Raw genomic sequence first — 23,829 nt, forward strand, 5'->3', positions numbered from 1 at the left:
TCACAATGAATGGCGGTGCTGGCTCGAAGGGCCAAATGTTATGTCCCAAATTCTATGTTTCTATGACTTACAGTGGCCAGTGAGTTTACCAAACTGAATGTCTTTGGGACGAGGGAGGAAACTGGAGGACATGGTAGATACCCTCTGGGTCACATGAAGAACGTGCAAACTCCACACAGACAACGGCCGACGTCAGGGTTGAAGCAGGGTGGCTGGAGTTGTGAGGCAGCAACGCTACCATCTGCGTTACGATGTGCCAAACCAAGATGTGCCGCAAGGTGTTGAATTTGTAGTTGAGTCCAGGCACTGTGGAATTAACAACGTGAGGAAGTTATTCATCAAAGAATCGCCCTGTTCTTCATCAGCTGCCTGCCTTACTCCAACAGTAGGAACTGTAGGACTAGCGAAGCTGCTGCCTTGTGCCAGAAAACTATTTCTATCTCAGAGGAAACATGATCCAGTCTTTTGAGTCGAAGATATCAGCTGTTACAGGGAATAGACACAAAAAGGTCAAGTAACTCAGCGGGTCAGGCAGCATCTCTGGACGAAAGGAATGGGGGACGTTTCGGGTCGAGGCCCTTCATCAGACAGGGATCGAGACCAGCTTACAGACACTCATTTCACAATTATGTATGTTTTTTTACGTATCAAAAGTGACAGAAAATGCCTTCCAATAGAGTCAATAGACAATAGGTGCAGGAGTAGGCCATTCGGCCCTTCGAGCCAGCCCCACCATTCAATGTGATCATGGCTGATCATTCTCAATCAGTACCCCGTTCCTGCCTTCTCCCCATACCCCCTGACTCTGCTATCCTTAAGAGCTCTATCTAGCTCTCTCTTGAATGCATTCAGAGAATTGGCCTCCACTGCCTTCTGAGGCAGAGAATTCCACAGATTTACAACTCTCTGACTGAAAAGGTTTTCCTCATCTCCGTTCTAAATGGCCTACCCCTTATTCTTAAACTGTGGCCCCTGGTTCTGGACTCCCCCAACATTGGGAACATGTTTCCTGCCTCTAACGTGTCCAACCCCTTAATAATCTTATATGTTTCGATAAGATCCCCTCTCATCCTTCTAAATTCCAGTGTATACAAGCCTAGTCGCTCCAGTCTTTCAACATACGACAGTCCCGCCATTCCGAGAGTCATAGGTGTCACACAGCACGGAAACAAGCCCTCGGGACCAGCTTTCCACGCCAACCAAACTGTCCCATCTACACTAGTCCCACCTGCCCGCGTTTGGCCCATATTCCTCAAAACCTTTCCTATCCATGTACTTGTCCAAATGTCTTTTAAATGTTGTTACAGTTTCTGCCTCAACTACCTCCTCCGGCAGCTCATTCCATATACCCAGCACCCTCTGTGTGAAAAAGTTACCCCTTAGATTTAATCTAGTAAATCTGTAGATTCAATCTGGTCCCCCTAGTAAACCTTTTCCTTCTTACCATAAATGTATGTTCTCTGGTTTTTGATTCCCCTACTCTGGGTAAAAGACTCATTTACCCAGTCTATTCTGACCTTCCTCTCCTGGACCTCCTCCACTGTCAGAGTGAGGCCCAGTACAAAGTGGAGGAACAGCACCTCATATTTCGCTTGGGCAGCTTACACCCCAATGATATGAATATTGACTTCTCTAACTTCGAGTAACCCTTGCTTTCCCTCTCTCTCCATCCCTCCCCCTTCCTAGTTCTCTGACCAGTCTGATGGTCCCCCGATTAGATTTTATCTCCATCTGCTTCGTTGTCACCTTCTCCGAGCTAAAAATGGTCTATTTTACATTTTCCTTGAACCTCATCCCCTTTGGTGTCTCACAAGATTTCACACCTTACCCTTCGTTATCTCTGTGCCTCCCTCTCCCCTGACTCTCAGTCTGAAGAAGAGTCTCGACCTGAAATGTCACTCATTCCTTCTATCCAGAGATGCGGCCTGTCCTGCTGAGTTACTCCAGCATTTTGTGCCTATCTTGATTGCTGTGAGAGCGGATGATTGAGTTGGCTGGGTCTCTATTCCTTGGAGCGCAGGAGGATGAGGGGTGATCTGATAGAGGTGTGTAAAATCATGAGAGGAATAGATCGGGTAGATGCACAGTCTCATGCCCAGAGTAGGGGAGTCGAGGACCAGAGGACATAGGTTCAAGGTGAAGGGGAAAAGATTTCATAGGAATCTGAGGGGTAACCTTTTCACACAAAGGGTGGTGGGTGTATGGATCAAGCTGCCAGAGGAGGTAGTTGAGGCTGGGACTATCCCAACGTTTAAGAAACAGTTAGACAGGTACATGGATAGGGCAGGTTTGGAGGGATATGGACCAAGCGCAGGCAGGTGGGTCCAGTTTAGCTGGGACATGTTGGCTGGCGTGGGCAAGTTGGGCCGAAGGGCCTGTTTCCACACTATGATTCTCTGATCAAAAGGCCAGGTTTGAGGCAGGGAGTTGGTCAGCGAGACGGAGAAGCTTAGCTGCGGCCACTCTCCACTGACGGCAATAAATGGGGTGGACACAAAATGCTGGAATAACTCAGTGGGTCAGGCAGCATCTCAGGAGAGAAGGAATGGGCGACGTTTCGGGTCTGAAGAAGGGTCTCAACCCGAAACGTCACCCATTCCTTCTCTCCTGAGATGCTGCCTGACCCGCTGAGTTACTCCAGCATTTTGTGTCTACCTTCAATTTGAACCAGCATCTGCAGTTATTTTCCTATGCAATACATGGGGTGCTCAGAGGGCTCTGGCTTATCTCCTGTGTGCTTCTCCACAATAATCCCAATGAGTTGTTTATGTTCAACCAGGAAAGAAGAAGGACCTTTGCCTTTTCAACGTCACCTTTGAATGGTAGCACCTGTGTCTATTAGTCTAGTTTATTATGGTCAAGTGAACCGAGCTTTACATAGAAACATAGAAAATAGGTGCAGGAGTAGGCCATTCGGCCCTTCGAGCCTGCACCGCCATTCAATATGATCATGGCTGATCATCCAGCTCAGTAACCTGTACCTGCCTTCTCTCCATACCCCCTGATCCCTTTAGCCACAAGGGCCACATCTAACTCCCTCTTAAATATAGCCAATGAACTGGCCTCAACTATCTTCTGTGGCAGAGAATTCCACAGACTCACCACTCTCTGTGTGAAGAAATGTTTTCTCATATCGGTCCTAAAAGACTTCCCCCTTATCCTTAAGCTGTGACCCCTGGTTCTGGACTTCCCCAACATCGGGAACAATCTTCCCGCATCTAGCCTGTCCAACCCCTTAAGAATTTTATATGTTTCAATCAAGCCGTCCACAGTGTATAGATACAGGGTAAAGGGAATAACGTTTAGTGCAAGATAAAGTCCAGAAAAGTCCGATTAAAGATAGTCTGATGAGGTGGATAGTAGGTCTGGACCGTGGGGATAGTTGGGGATAGGAGGGTTCAGTTGCCTGATAACAGCTGGGAAGAAACTGTCCCTGAATCTGGAGGTGTGCGTTTTCACACTTCTGTACCTCATGCCTGATGGGAGAGGGGAGACGAGGGAGTGACCGGGCTGAGACCTCGGTGTCACTGTGATGTCGGCACTCTCTCCCCCTCCTGTCTGCAGTGAGTCTCGTACCTGCAACCTCCAGCCTCGGGCCGATAATCCCGGGCAACCCCTTCTCCCCAGATCCCCTGAGGACATTTATCTTGAGGGAGATTCTTTTCGCAAGTAATTGAGCTCGTGTTCATGCCCCAGGCTTATCAAAGGCTGGAACAGATGGCGACTCTTCTAGTTTTACATGTGATGACATGCACATCCACAGCACAGAGCAATTAATGCCACCAAAGTGACAGGCCTTGAATTACTGATGCTGCCAATTATCCAGCATGTTCCCACGGCCTTACCAACTCGCACAGACTGATCTATCAACATTAATGATGAGGCCGTTTCAAAATAGTTGGCATACTTCCAACCCGCTGTGACTAAATGGTTAGTGCTTGTTCCATTAATAACATTGCCAAATGTCAAAAGGGATTGTAATTTGCAAACTAAATCTGAGCAAGCCTTTTGTAACATGTAGGTTTGAAAACTGCAGATGCTGGTGGAAACCAAAGACAGATACAAAAAGCTGGAGTAAATCGGCAGCTCAAGCAGCATCTCTGGAGAAAAGGAATAGGTGACGTTTCGGGTCGAGAAAGTCTGAAGAAGGGTCTTGACCCGAAACGTCACCTGTACCTTTCCTCCAGAGATGCTGCCTGACCCGCTGTGTTACTCCAGCATTTTTGCGTCTGTCTTCAAGCCTTTGTAACTGCAGGACCCACCGTCGATTTTCCAGCAACTGCTAGCCTGGCACCTCCTTTAATCCGGACAAAATTATAAGAGCGCACTTGAAATCCTCCTCCCGGAAATGTGGTGCCTCGACCGGGTGAGGCGGCCAATCTCAACCTGTGGCTGAATTTGTCCCCTGTGGCTGGGGGTCTGGAACTCTGGCCTGGCCAGAGCCTGCAGATCCGTTCCCATAGCCAACCTCCAAGGCCGACTTTGCGGCCCGGAATCAACCCCCCCACAACAACGCCCCCCAGCGGCCCGTGACCTCTGTCGGTCTGGCAAAACAGGTTATACGGCAAGGCTCTGGGACCACAGGGTGCTGGCAATTCGATGGTGAACCTGTATTACAATGAGGCCCAACCATATACTTGAGAAACAATGCCTCGCCTTCCTTCTGAGCAAACTGCAACTCTCCAGGTGGAATAATGATTTCTCCAATTATAGCTCCCTCTCTTTCTATCTGTGTAACAGCTGGATACTTCATAGATCATGAGACACAGGAGCAGAATTAGGCCATTAGACCCATCGAGTCTGCTCCACCATTCGATCATGGCTGATCAGTTTTTCCCTCTCAACCCCATTCTCCTGCCTTCTCCCCGTAACCTCTGACACCCTTACTCATCAAAAAAATTATCAATCTCCGCTTTAAAAATATCCTTTGAATTGGCCTCCACAGCCATGGACACCTCAGATTCACCACCCTCCTCCGGCTGAAGAAATCTCCCCTCATCTCCATTCGCAAGGGACGTCCTTTTATTCCGAGGCCGTGCCCTCTGGTCCTAGACTCTCCCGCTAGTGGAAACATCCTCTCCACATCCACTCTATCCAGGCCTTTCATTATTTAGTAGGTCTCAATCAGGTCTGCCCTTGTCTTTCTAAACTCCAGCGAGTACAGGCCCAGAGCCATCAAACGCTCCTCATACATTAACCCAATCATCCCCGTTGTCCACAACCTATCATGGTGTTCGCTCTAGTTTTGTTTTGCACATTGTACTACAGACTCACTAATTACAACACATTACACAGACAAGCTTAACGTGCTGGTAAACACCCCACATGAAGCCATTTTGGACACACCCTATTAAAGATATTGCCTTTTCCGACCCATTCCTCCTACCCCCCCCCCCCCCCACCTTCTCTCCGACTGAAAACTATATTTTTTCTCCTTGACTCTGATGCTGCTTAAACCTGGCTCTTTGACTGAACTTTCATCACCTGCCCTCATATCAACCCCTCCGTGATAATCTTCCAATAGTCCTGTCCTCGTTTTTCTAGATGGTAGAGGCCAGAAAGTTGGGAGATTATATCAGAGGTGTTGGCGAAGACTAACTAACAGCACAGTTATTTAGGTTTCGGTTTATATATATGGTCACATGTGCCGGGGTACAGTGACAACCTTTGTTTTGCCTGCTATGCGAGCAGACCTGATAACACTATACATGAATGCAATCAAGTCAGACGATTTGGCATATTGTTTCTGAACTTCAGCTGGGGGAAGTGTTTTATCTCCACAGTGGAAGCTAGGCTTGGCTTCCTCTGCCTTAGTTTATAGTCCCACCAACGTTAGCTGTTGGAGAATGTGCTGAAAAGCTCAAAAGGGGTCAAAACCCAGCCAGGATTAGCCTGTCATCAGGCCAGGGGTGTGGGAGACATGTCCTGCAGAGGAATGCTGGGATCCGGCAGTGACAGTAAGTCTTTGTGAGCTGATAAGTCCTGGCACCAATAACCAGGCTCATACGGGTAAGTTCAAGTTCTTGGGTATAAATATCACCAGCAATTTATCCCAGACCAGCCACATCGAAGCAGTGGTCAAGAAAGCACACCAACGTCTCTACTACCTTGGAAGGCTTTGGAAATCCGGCATGAACCCAACAATGTGCGGGTGATGTTTGCTCACGCGCGGCAAAAAGATGTAGGTTCATTTGGCTTCTGTAAACTGTAATTTGCTGCCTGCCCTCAGTCCGGTAGAGGTCAGCGCGCCAGACCACCACGGCGCCAGACCACCACGGCACCTCCCTTGTCGGCGGGTTTGATTGTCAAGTCGGGGTTGCTGCAGAGCGAGCGGATCGCCCCAGCCCTCACCCTTGTCGTGTGTTCACCATCCCCTCTGACCATCCCCCTTTCTGATAGGAACGGTCTGTCCTCAGCAGAGGCCTCACCTTTGTTCGCCTCCGCCCCCAACTCAACGAGTTCCGGGTCCGCCACGATGTAGGGCTCTTCTTCCGTCGCCTCCGCCTCCGAGCCTTTTTCTATGGGAAGGTCCTCACCCCCCAGTGATGACCCCCTTCTCCTTTCTCCAGCGGACCCCCTCCTCTTGGACTTCCGCCAGATGGCCCTCTACCTGCTTTAGACCTTTTCTTTCCAACTGCCTCAACTTTTCCACTCCCCTTATTCATTCTAACCTCTCCCCCACTGAACGTACAGCCCTCCGCTCACTCTGCAGCAACCCCGACAAGTGAGGTGTTGTAGTAGTCTGGCACGCTGACCACTATTGGGCTGAGGCCAGGCGACAACTCTCAGACACCTCCTCCTACTTATCCTTGGACCATGACCCCATAGACGAGCACCAGACCTTAATATCACACACCATTTCTGATTTCATTACTTCCGGCACTCTGCCCTCTAAAGCCTCCAACCATATCGTTCCCCAGCCCTGCACGGCCTGATTTTATCTTCTCCCCAAAATCCACAAACAGAACTGTCCTGGTAGACCCATTGTTTCTGCTTGTTCATGTCCCACCAAATTAATTTCCACATACCTCTGCAGTTGTACAGGGCCCCAGTGAGACCACACCTGGAGTACTGTGTGCAGTTTTGGTCTCCAAATTTGAGGAAGGATATTCTTGCTATTCAAGAGATAGATATCTTTATTTGTCATCCAAAAAACAAGTTTTTTGGACGAAATTTCGTCACCCACAGTCCAACAATAAGAGCAATAAAATAAGCAAATTACACAACCCCAACCAACACAAAACCCCCCAAAAAGAAACATCCATCACAGTGAGTCTCCTCCAGTCCCCTCCTCACTGTGATGGAAGGCCAGAATGTCTTTTTTCTCTTCCCCTGCCGTCTTCTCCTGCGGTCAGGCTGTTGTCGTTGCCATGTTCCAGGCTGCGCCGGACGGTGAAATGTCCGCAACGGGCCGACCCAAGCCCCGCTGTAAGTCGGGGCGGTCGGGGCTCCCGACATTGAAGCCCCCGCCGAGCAGAGAAAATTCCGTGGCCTATTTCAGGCCGCGCCGGACGGTGAAATGTCCGCGGTGGGCCGACCCAAGCCCCGCGATCCGCTGCCGCTGCCGGAGCTCCCGATGTCGGCATCCACGCGGCCCGAGCCTAAGGCGAGTCGCAGCCGCTCCCGCAGCCTCCGAGAACGGCCGGCTCCGCTGATGGTGAGTCTGGTCCGCGGGCTCTGCGAACCAGAGCCCTGGAGGCCGCCAGCTCCAGGAGTTGGGCCGATGGTAGGCCGCAACAGGAACGGAGACACGGCCCAGAACACAAAGGTCGGGTCTCCGTTCGGAAGGGACACATATTACAATTTTACAGTTCCCCCCCTCCCCCCCACATACACACATAGTACACAAACACAAAAACACCACATCACAACTACAATTAAGACAACAAAAACAACAAAAACACAAAGACAAATGGACTGCAGGTAAGCCGCAGCTGCTAGGGCAGCGCCGCCATCTTCCAAGGGCGTGCAGCGTAGGTTTACTAGGTTAATTCCCGGAATGGCGGGACTGTAATATGTTGAAAGACTGGAGCAACTAGGCTTGCAAACACTGGAATTTAGAAGGATGAGAGGGGATCTTATCGAAACATATACAATTATTAAGGGGTTGGACACGTTAGAGGCAGGAAACATGTTCCCAATGTTGGGGGAGTCCAGAACCAGGGGCCACAGTTTAAGAATAAGGGGTAGGCCATTTAGAACGGAGATGAGGAAAAACTTTTTCAGTCAGAGAGTTGTAAATCTGTAGAATTCACTGCCTCAGAAGGCAGTGGAGGCCAATTCTCTGAATGCATTCAAGAGAGAGCTAGATAGAGCTCTTCAGGATAGCGGAGTCAGGAGGTATGGGGAGAAGGCAGGAACGGGGTACTGATTGAGAATGATCAGCCATGATCACATTGAATGGCGGTACTGGCTCGAAGGGCCGAATGGCCTCCTCCTGCACCTATTGTCTATTGTCTACCTCGACTCCATCCTGACCCCCTGGTCCAATTCCTCCCTACCTATGTCCAAGACACCTCACACGCTCTTCGTCTCTTCAACGACTTCCGTTTTCCAGATCCCCACTCCCTCATCTTTACCATGGACGTCCAGTCACTCTACACCTCCATCCCCCACCAGGAAGGTATTAAAGCCCATCCGTTTCTTCACCAACCACAGAACCAGCCAATTTCCGTCTACCAATACTCTACTCCGCCTAGCAGAGCTGATCCTTACCCTCAACAACTTCTTCGAATCCTCCCACTTCCTCCAAATCCAAGGTGTAGCTATGAGGACTCGCATGGGCCCCAGCTATGCCTGCCTCTTTGTAGGGTACGTTGAACAATCACTGTTCCAGGCGTACACTGGCCCTATCCCCGAACTCTACCTCTGCTACATTGATGACTGCAGCGCTGCCACCTCCTGCACCCATGCAGAACTCACTGACTATCAACTTCACGACTAATTTCCATCCTGCACTCAAATTCACTTGGACCATCTCCGACATCTCCCTACCGTTTCTAGATCTCACTGACTTTATCTCAGGAGACAGACCATTGACCGACATCTACCACAAACCCACTGACTCCCATAGCTATCTAGACTACATTTCTTCCCAACCTGCTTCCTGTAAAGACTCAATCCCCTACTCCCAATTCCTCCGTCTACACCTCATCTGTGCCCAGGATGAGGGTTTCTATACCAGGTCATCGGAGATGTCCTCATTCTTTAGGGAACGGTGGTTCCCCTCTTCCATTATAGATGAAGCTCTCACTAGAGTCTCCTCGATATCCCACAGCTCCGCTCTTGCTCCCCCTCCCCCCATTTGTAACAATGACACAGTCCCCCTTGTCCTCACCTTCCACCCCATCAGCCGTCGCATACAACATATAATCCACCAACATTTTTGCGACCTCCAACGGGATCCCACTACTGGCCACATCTTCCCATCTCCACCCCTTTCTGCTTTCCGCAGAGACCGTTCCCTCCACAACTCCCTGGTCAACTCGTCCCTTCCCACCCAAACCACCCCCGCCCCAGCTACTTTCCCCAGCAACCGCAGGAGATGCAACACCTGTCCCTTTACCTCCCCCCTCGACTCCATCCAAGGACCCCAACAGCTTTTCCAGGTGAGGCAGTGGTTCACTTGCACTTCCTCCAACCTCATCTACTGTATCCCCTGTTCCAGGTGTCAACTCCTGTACATCGGCCAGACCAAGCGCAGGCTCGACGATCGTTTCGCTGAGCACCTCCGCTCAGTCCGCCTACCTGATCTCCCGGTTGCTCAGCACTTTAACTCCCTCTACCTTTCCCAATCTGCTCTTTCTGCCCTGGGCCTCCTCCATTGTCACAGTGAGGCTCAACGCAAATTGGAGGAACAGCACCTCATATTTCGCTTGGGTAGCTTACACCCCAGCGGTATGAACATTGACTTCTCTAACTTCAAATAGCCCTTGCTTTCCCTCTCTCTCTCTCTCCATCTCCTCCCCCTTCCCAGTTCTCCCATCAGTCTGAAGAAGGATTTCGAACCGAAACGTCACCCATTCCTTCTCTCCAGCATTTTGTGTCTACCTTTGATGTAAACTTGATCTTTTGCGTTCTATTATTAGTATTGTGCACACTCTTGTTTTCTACCGTGTTGAAAATTTCAGATAAAGGAGGAATGAACTGGTACATCATGCCGTGTACGTTGAGTATGTCCAGACCCCACAGCTTATCATCAGTAGACCACTTCTCGTGCTTTAGCTCAGCTGGAATACTTTGAGCTTTCAAATAATTAGACTTGCTTTGATATGTTTTCGGCACAAAGTGCTGGAGTAACTCAGCGGGTCAGGCAGCATCTCTGGAGAACATGGATAGGTGACGATTCGGATCGGGGTCCTTCTTCAGACTGATTGTTGGTGTGGGGGGGAGAATAACACTGGGAGAGAGGAGGGGCAGGACAAAGCCTGGGGGGAGGCAATGGTCAGACACAGGCAAAGGGGGGTTTCTGATAGGCAGATGGCTGGAACAAAGGCTAGAGATTAACGCCGCAGAACTGAGACAAAGGGATTGCAGAGTTGTGAAGCTAGAGGAAGGAATGGAACACCAGACTTGCGCTCCTTTTTGAGTAACTCTGTACAATCTTCATAGAATATGGAAAAACGTAGAGCAGTACAGCATGGGGACAGGCCCTTCGGCCCACAATGTCTGTGCCGAACATGATGCCAGTTAAACTAACCTCATCTGCCTGCATTTGATCCATATCACTCCATTCCCTGCATATCCATGTGCTTACCTAAAAACTCTTAAATGCCACTCTGCCTCTACCACCATCCCTGTCACTAACTACAGAGCGGTTCTGACCCATCTATTTCATTGAAGACTTTTGAACTATCTTTAATCAGACATTACTGGACTTTATCTTGCACTAAATGTCTTTCCTTTTATTTGTATCTGTACCCTGTGGACGGCTTGATTGTTAGTTTAATTTATTGTCAGCGACAGTGAAAAGCTTTTGTTGCATGCTAACCAGTCAACGGAAAGACAACACATGATTATAATCGAGCCATCCACAGATACACGATAAAGACAATACTGTGATTTAACGTTTAGTGCAAGATAAAGCCAGTAAAGTCCGATCAAAGATAGTCCGAGGGTCTCCAATGAGGTGGATGGTAGTTCAGGACTGCTCTCAAGTTGATGATAGGGATGGTTCGGTTGCCTGATAACAGCAGGGAAGAAACTGTCCCTAAATCTGGAGGTGTGCGTTTTTTACACTTCTCTACCTCCTGCCTGATGGGAGAGGGGAGAAACCTATCCTACACTGACACTGTCGTACACACTAGGGACAATTTACAATTGTTTTACCAAAGCCAATTAACTTACAAAACCTGTATTTGTTTGGAGTGTGGGAATTTAGTATACACTGGAATTTAGAAGGATGAGAGGGGATCTTATCGAAACGTATAAGATTATTAAGGGGTTGGACATGTTAGAGGCAGGAAACATGTTCCCAATGTTGGGGGAGTCCAGAACCAGGGGCCACAGTTTAAGAATAAGGGGTAGGCCATTTAGAACGGAGATGAGGAAAAACTTTTTTAGTCAGAGAGTTGTGAATCTGTGGAATTCTCTGCCTCAGAGGGCAGTGGAGGCCAATTCTCTGAATACATTCAAGAGAGAGCTAGATAGAGCTCTTAAGGATAGCGGAGTCAGGGGGTATGGGGAGAAGGCAGGAACGGGGTACTGATTGAGAATGATCAGCCATGATCACATTGAATGGCGGTGCTGGCTCGAAGGGCCGAATGTCCTACTCCTGCACCTATTGTCTATTGTCTATTGTCTATTGGGAAGAAACCGAAGAACTCCATACAGACAGCACCCGTGGTCAGGATCGAACTCGGGTCTCTGGCGCTGTGAGGCAGCAACTCTACCGCTGCACCACTGTGCTGCCCAAAAGAAGATGTAATACTGATGTTTAAATCTTTACGAGGATGTTGCCAGGACACGTGGGTCTGAGCTGCAGGGAGAGTTTGAACAGGCTGGGACTCTATTCCTTGGAGCGTAGGAAGATGAGGGGCGATCTTAGAGGTGTGTATAAAATCATGAGAGGAATAGATCGGGTAGATGCACCGAGTCTCTTGCCCAGAGTAGTGGAATCGAGAACCAGGGGACATAGGTTTAAGATGGGAAGAAAGATTTAATAGGAATCTGAGGGGCAACGTTTCAGACAAAGGGTGGTGGGTGTATGGAATGAGCTGCCAGAGGAGGTAGTTGAGGCAGGGACTATCGCAACATTTAAGAAATAATTAGACAGGTACTTGGATAGGACAGGTTTAGAGGGATATGGGTCAAACCCAGGCAGGCAGAGTAGATGAGACATGTTGGTCGGTGTGGGCAGGTTGAGCTGAAGAGCCTGTTTCCACGCTGTATGACACTTTGGCTCTAATGATAGTAAACCTCTTTAGATAAGCTTGGAGAGATTATCCATCATGTGGAATTCCTGGAGGGTTTTGTGTGGTCTAAAATTAACGCTGGTCATGTTTTTCTGTCACCTGACCCGACGCGGGCTGACTGTTGCTTGGGCTTTATGGCTTTCCATGCAATGCCTGCAGTTGTTTCAATCAGACATTAGACAAGTTGTGACATTATTCACAAGGTGGCCCATCCACGAGGGTTTTCAAAAAGAGAAAGACCACTCTTTCCCTGCCAAACCTGGCCGTTCCCGCTAAGCTCAACGTCAGCCGCAGTTGCTGGTACGTGGAGAGGCAAGTGTGTTGTGTGACGTTGCAGATTCATAGCGTTCCATTCAGGAATCCTGAGATCCCTGCCCTGTAAATTCTGGTCTGAAACCATCTTTAAGTTTAAGAGATACAGCTCGAAAATAGGCCCTGTGGCCCACCGAGTCCTCGCCAACCAAACATTCCCGCACACTAACACCATCCTACTCACACTGGAGACAATTTACAAATTTATCAAACCAATTAGCCTACAAACCTGTACGTCTTTGGAATGTGGTAGGAAACATAAATAGGTGCAGGATTAGGCCATTCAACCTTTCGAGCCAGCACCACCATTCAATATGATCATGGCTGATCAGCTAAAATCAGTACCCCGTTCCTGTTTTTTCCCCATATCCCTTGATTCCTTTAGCTCTAAGAGCTAAATCAAACTCTCTCTTGAAAACATCCAGGAATTGGCTCCCACTGCCTTCTGTGGCAGAGAATTCCACAGGTTCACAACTCTCTGGGTGAAGACGTTTTTCCTCATCTCAGTCCTAAATGTCTACCCCTTATTCTTAAACTGTGACCCCTGGTTCTGGACTCCCCCAACATCGGGACCATTTTTCCTGCATCCAGCCTAAAATGTAAGAATCTTATATGTTTCTATAAGATCCCCTCTCATCCTTCTAAATTCCTGTGAATACAAGCCCAGTCGACCCATTCTTTCTTCATATGTCAATGCCACCATCCCGGGAATTAACCTGCTGAACCTACGCTGCACTCCCTCATTAGCAAGAATGTCCTTCCTCAAATTAGGAGACCAAAACCGCACACAATACTCCAGGTGCGGTCTCACCAGGGCCCTGTACAACTTCAGTAAACTCCTTGCCCCTCTAAACTCAAATCCTCTCGCAATGAAGGCCAACGCGCCATTAGCTTTCTTCACAGGCTGCTGCACCTGCATGCTTACTTTCAGTGACTGATGTATAAGCACAACCCAGGTCTCGTTGCACCTCCCCTTTTCCCAATCTGACACCATTGAGATAATAATCTGCCTTTCTGTTTTTGCCACCAAAGTGGATAATAAAGTGGTTAACGCACCTGGAGAAAACTCTTTCTGGTCACTGGGAGAGCATACAAACTCCGCACAGACAGCACCCATAGTCAGGATCGATCTCGGACCTCTGGCGATGTAAGGCAGCAACTCTACCACTGTGCCACCCCTAATGGGGTCCATTAACATGAGGGTTTATTTAATTTATGTACGCTATGATTTACCTGGATGACATGTTAAACTATTTTTTTGTACTGTATCTGGCAACACCAGAGTGCTGAACTAGTGTGCTGCTTGTCCAGGACAGTGTGGAGTTTGTTGAGAGTTGTTGGAGAAGGATTCATCTGGCTCCCCTCCAGGTGCTCCGGTTTCCTCCCACACTCCAAACACATGCAGATTTGTAGGCTAATTGGAAAGCTTTGCTCTGCAGCTATCCAATCAGATCAGATAATATGGGTAGGAAGGGACTGCAGATGCTGGTTTAAACCGAAGGTAGACACAAAAATCTGGAGTAACTCTGCGGGTCAGGCAGCATCTCTGGAAAGAAGGAATGGGTTGCATTTCGGGTCAAGACCCTTCTTCTGAAGAATGGTCTCGACCCGAATCGTCACCCATTCCTTCTCACCAGAAATGTTGCCTGTCCCGCTGAGTTACTCCAGCTGTTTTGTGTCTATCTTCAGATCAGACAATATTACACATAAATACAATCAAGTCAAACTCAAGCACAATGGGTAGAGTAACAGGGAAGACATCGAGTGTAGTATATGAATCGCAGCATTGTAGCCCATCAGTTCCAGAGATAAAGACTCGATCGGAAAGACATTGTGAGGAAACTGGAGGGTTGTACAAGAGGGGGAAGGTTGTTTTTGAATCTGGGTCCATCCAACCAACTTGAGCATGCATTCCCTCCACCACCAGTTCAGTGTGCACCATCTACAAAATACCCACTGCAGCCTCTCACCCTAGTTACTCTAACAGCACCTGCCAAATCCACATTCAAACACCGAGAACAAGGGCAGCAAGACTACTACCACTAGAGGGCGCAGCGACCACACTCTTCTTCCTCCAAACCACACACCCGACTGACTGGGAGATGTCTGTTCAGGGCAGCACAGTGGCACAGGTTGCCTCACAGCACCAGAGACGCGAGTTCGATCCTGACAACGGCTGCTGTCTGCTTGGAGCTTGCACGTTCTCCCAGGGGTTTTCTCCGGGTGCTCCGTTTTTTTTCCCACATTCCAAAGATGTGGGGTTTTGTGGGTTAATTGGCCTCTGTAAATTGCCCCTAGTGTGTAGGATGCGAAACTGGGATAACATGGAACTAGTGTACGGGTGATCGATGGTCAGCACATACTCGGTGGGCCGAAGGGCCTGTTTCCACTCTGTATCTCTCAACTAAAATAAAATCTCTGGCCTTTGTCCAACCATCTGGCAATGAAAACCCCACTCCTGCATATCCACTAATCATTAACCAGGCTTTGTCGTGCCCCATTCAGCTTTCTTCTCCCCCCACCCTCCCCCCCCCCACCCCCCACACACACACACCACAATCAGTCTGAAAAAGGGTCTCAACCTGAAAAGTCTTCTATCTATGCTCTCCAGAGATGCTGCCGGAGCCCTTCAATATTGGCTCTCCGAAGAAGGGTTCTGACCCGAAATGTCACCTATCCATGTCCTCCATCTACATTGACTCCATTTACACTACACACTGCCTTAACAAAGCCATCAGCCAAATCAAGGACCATTCTCATCCCGGTCATGTGCTCTCTTCTCCCCTCTCCCATCAGGCAAGAGGTACAAAAGTGTGGAAATGCGTCCCTCCATATTCAGGGACAGTTTCTTCCCAGCTGTTATCAGGCAACTGAACCATCCTATCACCAACTAGAAGTTACCATCTACCTCATTGGAGACCACCGGACTATCTTTTATCAGACTCTACGGTAGCGCAGTGGTAGAGTTGCTGCTTTACAGCGAATGCAGCGCCGGAGACTCAGGTTCGATCCTGACTACAGGTGCTGCACTGTAAGGAGTTTGTACGTTCTCCCCGTGACCTGCGTGGGTTTACTCCGAGATCTTCGGTTTCCTCCCACACTCCAAAGACGTACAGGTATGTAGGTTAATTGGCTGGGTAAATGTAAAAATTGTCCCTAGTGGGTGTAGGATAGTGTTAATGTACGGGGATCACTGGGCGGCACGGACTTGGAGGGCCGAAAAGGCCTGTTTCCGGCTGTATGTATATGATATGATATGATAAACATCATTCCCTTATCTGTACGCTGTGGACAGCTTGGTGAATCTGTGGAATTCATTGCCACAGATGGCTGTGGAGATCAAGTCATTGGGTATTTTTAAAGCAGAGATTGACAGGTTCTTGAATAGTAAGGGTGTCAAAGGTTATGGGGAGAAGACAGGAGAATGGGATTGAGAGGGAAAGACCGAGCAGCCATGAATGAAAGGCAGAGTAGATAAAGGAATAGGTGATGTTATGGGTTGAGACCCTTCTTCAGACAGAGTCAGGGGGGAGGGAAACTAGAGGTATGAAAAGGTACAGAACAAATCAGAGCCGGCACCGATGGCCAAGGGAAGGTAGAGCCCACAATGGTCTATTGTTGGCTGAAGAAGAAGTGATAACGATATGGATGCGAACAGCGAAACTGGCAGGATGACTAGAGTGGAGCAGGTGCAGAGAGAGAGAGAGAGAGAGAGAGAAAGAAAGAAAGAATGCAGGGGTTACTTGAAATTGGAGAAATCAATATATCATACTGCTGGGTTTTAAGCTGCCCAAGCGAAATATGAGGTGCTGTTCCTCCAATTTGCGTGTGGCCTTACACTGCCAGTGGAGGAGGCCCAGGGCAGAAAGGTCGGTGTGGGAATGGGAAGGGGAGTCAAAAGTGTTTAGCAACCGGGATATCTGCCAAGAACTTTGACCAGTTTAACAGACAGCAGTGCCTGGGAGGCGCCATCTGCTGCGGTGGGGAATAAGCACGGTGGAACAGATGTAGGCGGTGGACTGGACAAGTTGCTGGCGGCTGACCTCAGTGTGTAATTGTAGCCCGTTCCCTCCATGCCCAGGGTTCCACGCGTCCCAAGGCTTGACGGAAGGCTGGTTGCCAACCCTCCTGCTGCTCAGAGACTACAAGATTCCAGCTGCCTTCACCATGTACAGGTAAGCACGCCATCCATCCAGCAACCTGTGGCGGCACGGTGGCACAGCGGTAGAGTTGCTGCCACACAGCGAATGCAGTGCCGGAGACCCGGGTTCAATCCTAACTACGGGTGCTGTCTGTACGGAGTTTGTACGTTCTCCCCGTGACCTGCGTTGGTTTCCTCCGAGATCTTCGGATTCCTCCCACACTCCAAAGTGGGAAGGTTTATAGGTTAATTGGCTTGGTAAATGTAAACATTGTCCCTGGTGGGGAGAGTGTTAATGTGTGGGAATCGCTGGTCGGCGCGAACCTGGTGGGCCGAAAGGGCCTGTTTCCGCGCTGTATCTCTAAACTAAACGAAACTAAACACCATCGTCTCTACTTTGCAGCATTGGCTGTACTATGGAACCAAAGTGTGACAAACTTAATGTCCACTTTCACCAGTTCATTCACGATGGGCTGTGCTGTCACCTGCTGAGCTGCTTATTTCTGTAGTTCCAATTCCATGGAATGGAAGGGCTGGGAGTAAGAGCCTGTCACACTGGATTTTTACTCCTTTGCAGTCTGGTGAAGGTAAATATTGTTGGTACACGGTTCAGATATGTTCAGGATGTGCAGGAAGGAACTGCAGATGTTGGTTTACACCAAAGATAGACACAATGGCTTGAAGGGTCGAATGGCGTACTGCACGAAATAGGAGCAAAGAGGTCCTTCTGCAGTTGTACAGGGCCCTAGTGAGACCGCACCCGGAGTACTGTGTGCAGTTTTGGTCTCCAAATTTGAGGAAGGATATTCTTGCTATTGAGGGCTTGCAGCGTAGGTTTACTAGGTTAATTCCCGGAATGGCGGGACTGTCATATGTTGAAAGACTGGAGCGACTAGGCTTGTAAACACTGGAATTTAGAAGGGTGAGAGGGGATCTTATCGAAACGTATAAGATTATTAAGGGGTTGGACACGTTAGAGGCAGGAAACATGTTCCCAATGTTGGGGGCGTCCAGAACAAGAAGCCACAGTTTAAGAATAAGGGGTAGGCCATTTAGAACGGAGATGAGGAAAAACTTTTTTCAGTCAGAGTTGTGAATCTGTGGAATTCTCTGCCTCAGAAGGCAGTGGAGGCCAATTCTCTGAATGCATTCAAGAGAAAGCTAGATAGAGCTCTTAAGGATAGCGGAGTCAGGGGGTATGGGGAGAAGGCAGGAACGGGGTACTGATTGAGAATGATCAGCCATGATCACATTGTATGGCGGTGCAGGCTCGAAGGGCCGAATGGCCTACTCCTGCACCTATTGTCTATTGCACCTATTGTCTATTGTCTATAAAGTGCTGGAGTAACTCAGCTGGACAGGCAGCATCTGTGGAGAGAAGGGATTAGTGTCGTTTCTGATCGAGACCCTTCTCCATATGTTCAGGCACTCTTACCAGTTGACCTCATGTTTTGTCGGTGCTGAGGTGCTGTGCCTCCTCAATTAATTCCTCCTTCCGCTCTTGGACAAATTATGCTGGTGGTGTGCTGGAGCGCGGTGGCCTACAGGGAGAAGCCGCCGAGCCGGTCCCCCGCGGCAGCACGTAGGACCCAGGGGGCCGCGTCCCACAGAGGGGGGGGCCCAGCGAGCCGGCCCGTGCTCTCCACCGGGAGGATGGAGCCAGTGACGACGGCGGATGTGACCGGCGAGGAGCGAGGCCGGTGGGAGAGGGGAGGGAACCGGGGTCTGGCCTACCCCACCCTCGAGGTCGGCTGCGGGAGGCTCCCACCCCCCCGGGGAACAAAGGTGGATGGGAGGAGAGGGACGTGGGTTGACGGGTCGACCCGCACGTCCAAGGGAAGGCGAGGGCTGGAGGCCCCGCAGCAGCCTGGGGCTCGCCTGGAACGGGCACCGCTCATAATACCTACAGCACGGACTGGACTTTGAAAATGGCGCCTAAACATGGCGGCTCTTGCGTGCGGGATCTGTGGAACTATTTCTTGACACTTGCTCATCAGGCATGTGCTTAGATATGGCAATATTCTACTGGACTGTTTGTGAGGAAATAATTTAACTGTGCATTTACCTGTTTTTTCATTGTGTTTCCTTTCTATAAACTGCACCATTACAATTACACAACTAATTAACAGAGGCTTTACACTCGAGCCTTGGGTTCAGCCATTTTAATTCAGGACCCCCTTGGCCACTGCCTCATGGGTATTGTATCCTCGGTACTGTGCCACAGACGGAACTCTATTCCCATAACAATACCCGTAACAGTAAAAGCACCATTGAACCATTTATTAAAGGTTGGTATTTTTTCCCCAAAATTGCTGCATTTTATCTTTCAACCGTATATGTTCAGGGGGAATCTCTGTCACCAGATGACATCTGAGATGATGCTGCTTCCTGGTTTTGCTTTCCCTTCCTTTCCAAGGTTTTTTCTAACCTGTATTCTTCACCTCGGGGGCTGTATCTTTAAACTAAACTAAACTAAACTAAACTGAAAAAAAGAGAGATGTGCTTGTCTTGAATCTGCCGCTGCACACTTTCATGCTTTTGTTTCTTAAACCCGATGGGAGAGAGGAGGGGAGAGAATACTAGGTGAGTGGTCCCTAGTATTGTGGAATGTTCTCCACAACAGCACTGTTAGAGCACCTTCACTGGGATATTACAAGGCATCACCTCAGCACCTTCTCAAGGGCGATTAAGGATGGGCAGTAAATGCTGGTCTTGCAGCAATGCCTTTATTCTCTGAAATAATAAAAATGTTATTATCAAAAATATTTCCTTGAGTTAATAATGGACATGATTGCTAAACTAGAGAGCTGACTCTTGAGATGAAAATTAGACGACTTTAGTCTTTAGCCATAAAGCGTGTAAACTGGCCCTTTGACCCACAGAGTCCACACCGACCAGCGATCACCCTGTACACTAGCACTGTCCTCCACACTAGGGACGGGACAATTTACAATTTTACCAAAGACAATTAACCTACAAACCTGCAGGTCGTTGGAGTGTGGGAGGAAACCAGAGCACCCGGAGAAAACCCGCGTGGTCATGAGGAGAACGTACAAACTCTGTACAGACAGCCCCCGTAGTCGGGATGGAACCCGGGTCTCTGGCGCAGTAAGGCAGCAACTCTACCCCTGTGCCACTGTGCGAAACATTAATGTGAAGACAATCTCCTCCACAGATCTGAACGCCGACTTCTTTGATTTTCCTCCTTTCTCCCCATCTGCAGTGACCAGGAGTTGAAATATTCCCTGCAGATCCTTCACGAACTGGAAACCAGGATCACCGGCTACGGAACAAATCCTTTTGCCTCGTTGAAGCTGGAGCAGGTGCAGTCCAATCCCAACAAGCAGCTGGTCAGTAGCAACGCCACTTACCTGATGTTCCATGGGTCCACAGAGTCTGCGGAGGGGATGACTACCGAGGACCATGGACAAGAGGATGGTCTTTGAGCTCAGTCTGGGTCACCAGCAACGCTGACGGCAACGGAGCTTTCTGTAGCTGTGAGAAACCAACCTGTTGTGTTTGATGAACCCCATTAACCACCAATAAAGCCATGCAGCACAGCAAGGGGCCACTTGCTGCCCTCTTCTCTCCCCACTCCTGCAATGTTTCCCCATCGAGTATTTAGTCTTTTTTTAAGTTTAGTTTATTGTCATGTGATGTGAGTTACAGTGAAAAGCTTTCGATGCATGCTAACCAGTCAGCGGAAAGACTATATGTGATTACAGTTGAGCCATCCACAGCATAGAGTAAGACATGCTGCTGTTGGAGTAGAGGTTTAATAGAGTGGAGCTATGTAAAGCATGATTGCAGATCCACTTCAGTGACCAGCACACACGCAGCCACCTGGCTGGGGGGCCATCCATTCAGTTTGCTTCTGATCAATATTCAACCAGCTTCCACCCAGAACCCACTCTGGGACACTGTGCCCAGAACACTCTTCTTGATTACCAATTATGCTGCCATTGGAAAGATGTTCTCAGCATCTCCTTTGTCAAAGCCCCTCATGACTTTGAATACCTCCAAGGTGGTCCCTGCAGACAATAGACAATAGACAATAGACAATAGGTGCAGGAGGAGGCCATTCGGCCCTTCGAGCCAGCACCACCATTCAATGTGATCATGGCTGATCATTCTCAATCAGTACCCCGTTCCTGCCTTCTCCCCGTACCCCCTGACTCCGTTATCCTTGTTTGGGCTCACTGTTGGTCTGGAGGATGGCTGCTGGAATGTGCCGTTTGTTACACTGCAGCCGTTGTGCGTAAAACTCACAGCTGAACGGGTGCTCACCCTTCTATAATTAAGGAATCATTACTTCAAGGGTTGCAGCTCGGGAAGTATGAAAGCTTTGTGTAGACACAAGGAGTTGGGGGAGCCACAGTGGTGCAATGGTAGAGTTGCTGCCTTACAGCCGCTTGATCCTGACTGCGGGCGCTGTCTGTATGGAGTTTGTACCTTCTCCCTGCGACTGCGTGGGTTTACTCCGGGCGCTCGGGTTTCCTCCCACTCTCCGAAGACGTGCGGGTTTGTAGGTTAAGTGGCCGCTGTAAATTGTCCTCTAGTGTGTCGGGAGTGGATGGGAAAGTGGGATAACATAGAACTGGTGGGAGGTTTGTAGGTTAATTGGCTCTGGTAAGTTGTAAAATTGTTCCTCATGTGTGTAGGTTGGTGTACAGGGAGATCGCTGGTCAGTGTGGGCTCGGTGGGCTGAAGGGCCTGTTTCTGCACTTTATTTCTAAAGTCTAAAGTAAAGAACTGCAGATGCTGGTTTACTAAAAAAGGCACAAAGTGCTTAGCCTACAGCTTGCTGGTCTAAGAATCTTTGTTCTACTTCTGTTACACGAACAGGAGGTGGTTGGTTTGGGTAAAAGAAGATCCTATATTTCACCACTGCAGTGGGAGATTTTCCTTATATTAAGGAGGATGGCTAGCATTATTAATGGCGTCACTCAAGCAAACTCCATTTGGTTCACTGACATTCTGTACAATCTGTAGGGAAGGTGATCAGTTGTTCTGCAGCACGTATGACTGTCACACACTTACGCACAGAGCCTGCTTGCTTTCATTTAGTTTAGTACGGTGGCGCAGCGGTAGAGTTGCTGCCTTACAGCGCTTGCAGTGCCAGAGACCCGGGTTCAATCCCGACTACGGGTGCCGTCTGTACGGAGTATGTACATTCTCCCCGTGACCTGCGTGGGTTTTCTTCGACGTCTTTGGTGTGTGTAGGATGGTGTTAATGTGCGGAGATCGCTGGTCGGCGCGGTCTAGGTGGACCGTAGGGCCTGTTTCCTCACTGTATCTCTAAACTAAACTAAACTAAACTTTAGAGATACAGCATGAAAACAGGCCCTTCCGCCCACTGGGTCCACGTCGACCATCGATCACCTGTACACTAGTTCGTATTCCACTTACTTGGGGCAATTTACAGAGGCCAATTAATCTACAAACCTGCAGGTCTTTGGAATGTGGGAGGAAACCAGAGCACCAGGAGAAAACCCACGCGGTCACGGGGAGAATATGCCATCAGACAGCACCTGAGGCCAAGGTTGAACCCGGGTCTCTGGCACCGTGAGGCAGCAGCTCTACCGCTGTGCCACCGTGATGCCAACAGTGGCCCAACAAGCCATGACAATTGCAGCTCGGCGTGAATGCTGAGCTATTTTGAGCAACTGCCACGTTTTGTGAATGAGTGGCACAGATTTTAGGCAATGTCCTTTCGTGTCCAATAGCCAATCCCTGATCAGAACAGCATCACATGGCCAGTAGTGAGATGGAGATGAACATCTCAGGAAATCCTCAATGCTGGAGTAACTCAGCGGGATCAGGCAGCATCTCTATGGAGAGAAGGAATGGGCGCCTTTTCGGGCCGAGACCCTTCTTCAGACTGAGACGGATTCACAGCAGGAATCTTGTGGAAAATGTCACTTGCATCTCTGTTCTAATGGTAGCATCTTCAACAGGCCCTTCGGCTTACAATGTCTGCACCGAACGTGATGCCAACTTAAACTGTCTGTACATGATCCATAATCCCTCTATTCCAATGTGTCAATCTAAAAACCTCTTAAACACCACTATCATATCTTTCTTCACCACCACCCCTGGCAATGCTCTCCATACCCCCACCACCCTTTATGTAAAAAGAACTTGCCCCACACATCTCCAATAAACTCTCCCTCTCTCACCTTAAAGCTACGCCCTCTAGTGTTGAACATCTCCACCCTGGGGAAAATGCCCTCATAATATTAGTGTGAGAAAATAACTGCAGATGCTGGTACAAATCAATGGTATTTATTCACAAAATGCTGGAGTAACTCAGCGGGTCAGGCAGCATCTCAGGAGAGAAGGAACGGGTGACGTTTCGGGTCGAGAGCCTTCTTCAGTCTGAGTTACTCTAGCACTTTGTGAATAAATACCCTCATAATATTATATACTTCTATCAGTTTTCCCCTCAACCTCCGACGTTCCTGAGAAAACAATCCAAGTTTATCCAATCTCTCCTCTATAAACCCCCTAATCCAGGCAGCATTCGGGACCTCTGCACTGTCTCCAAAGCCTTGTTGATTAAAACTGTTGGATAACACGCCAATTTTCAGGAAATAAACAAATTTGATAAAATCTGCAGTGATATTACTTGTGCATTAGCTCATTTCAATTTGACTTTGCAGTGTTTATGACATTTGGGAAAATAAATACAAATATAAGAGTTTCAGATGGAAACACGGATGGTTAAAAATATTATTTTTTCGATTTTGAAGAACATCAAGAAAGATATGCAAAAAAGTAACAATGATAAAGGAAACAGGCCATTGTTAGCTGTTTGTTGGGTGAAAACAAGAAGCTAGTGTGACTTCGGTGGGGGAGGGATAGAGAGAGAGGGAATGCTGGGGCTACCTGAAGTGAGAGAAATCAATATTCATACCACTGGGCTGTAAGCTGCCCAAGTGAATTATGAGATGCTGTTCCTCC

The 23,829-nt window shown here is 48.8% G+C and overlaps 1 protein-coding gene across 2 annotated transcripts in view; it reads left to right on the forward strand.

Annotated features, from left to right (window-relative positions):
- mss51 (MSS51 mitochondrial translational activator) overlaps window positions 1-20,399 on the forward strand; it is a 36,808-nt gene extending 16,409 nt beyond the window's left edge. For both annotated transcript variants that reach the window (XM_078417480.1, XM_078417481.1), the window contains exons 6-7: window positions 16,807-16,900; window positions 20,090-20,399. In XM_078417480.1, coding sequence (XP_078273606.1) covers window positions 16,807-16,900; window positions 20,090-20,312 — 317 coding nt within the window. In that variant the 3' untranslated portion in view covers window positions 20,313-20,399. The remainder of the gene's footprint in view (window positions 1-16,806; window positions 16,901-20,089) is intronic.
- Window positions 20,400-23,829: the final 3,430 nt, after the last annotated feature.

Source organism: Rhinoraja longicauda, chromosome 21 (genome assembly GCF_053455715.1).
Source record: "Rhinoraja longicauda isolate Sanriku21f chromosome 21, sRhiLon1.1, whole genome shotgun sequence".
Lineage (NCBI taxonomy): Eukaryota > Metazoa > Chordata > Chondrichthyes > Rajiformes > Arhynchobatidae > Rhinoraja > Rhinoraja longicauda.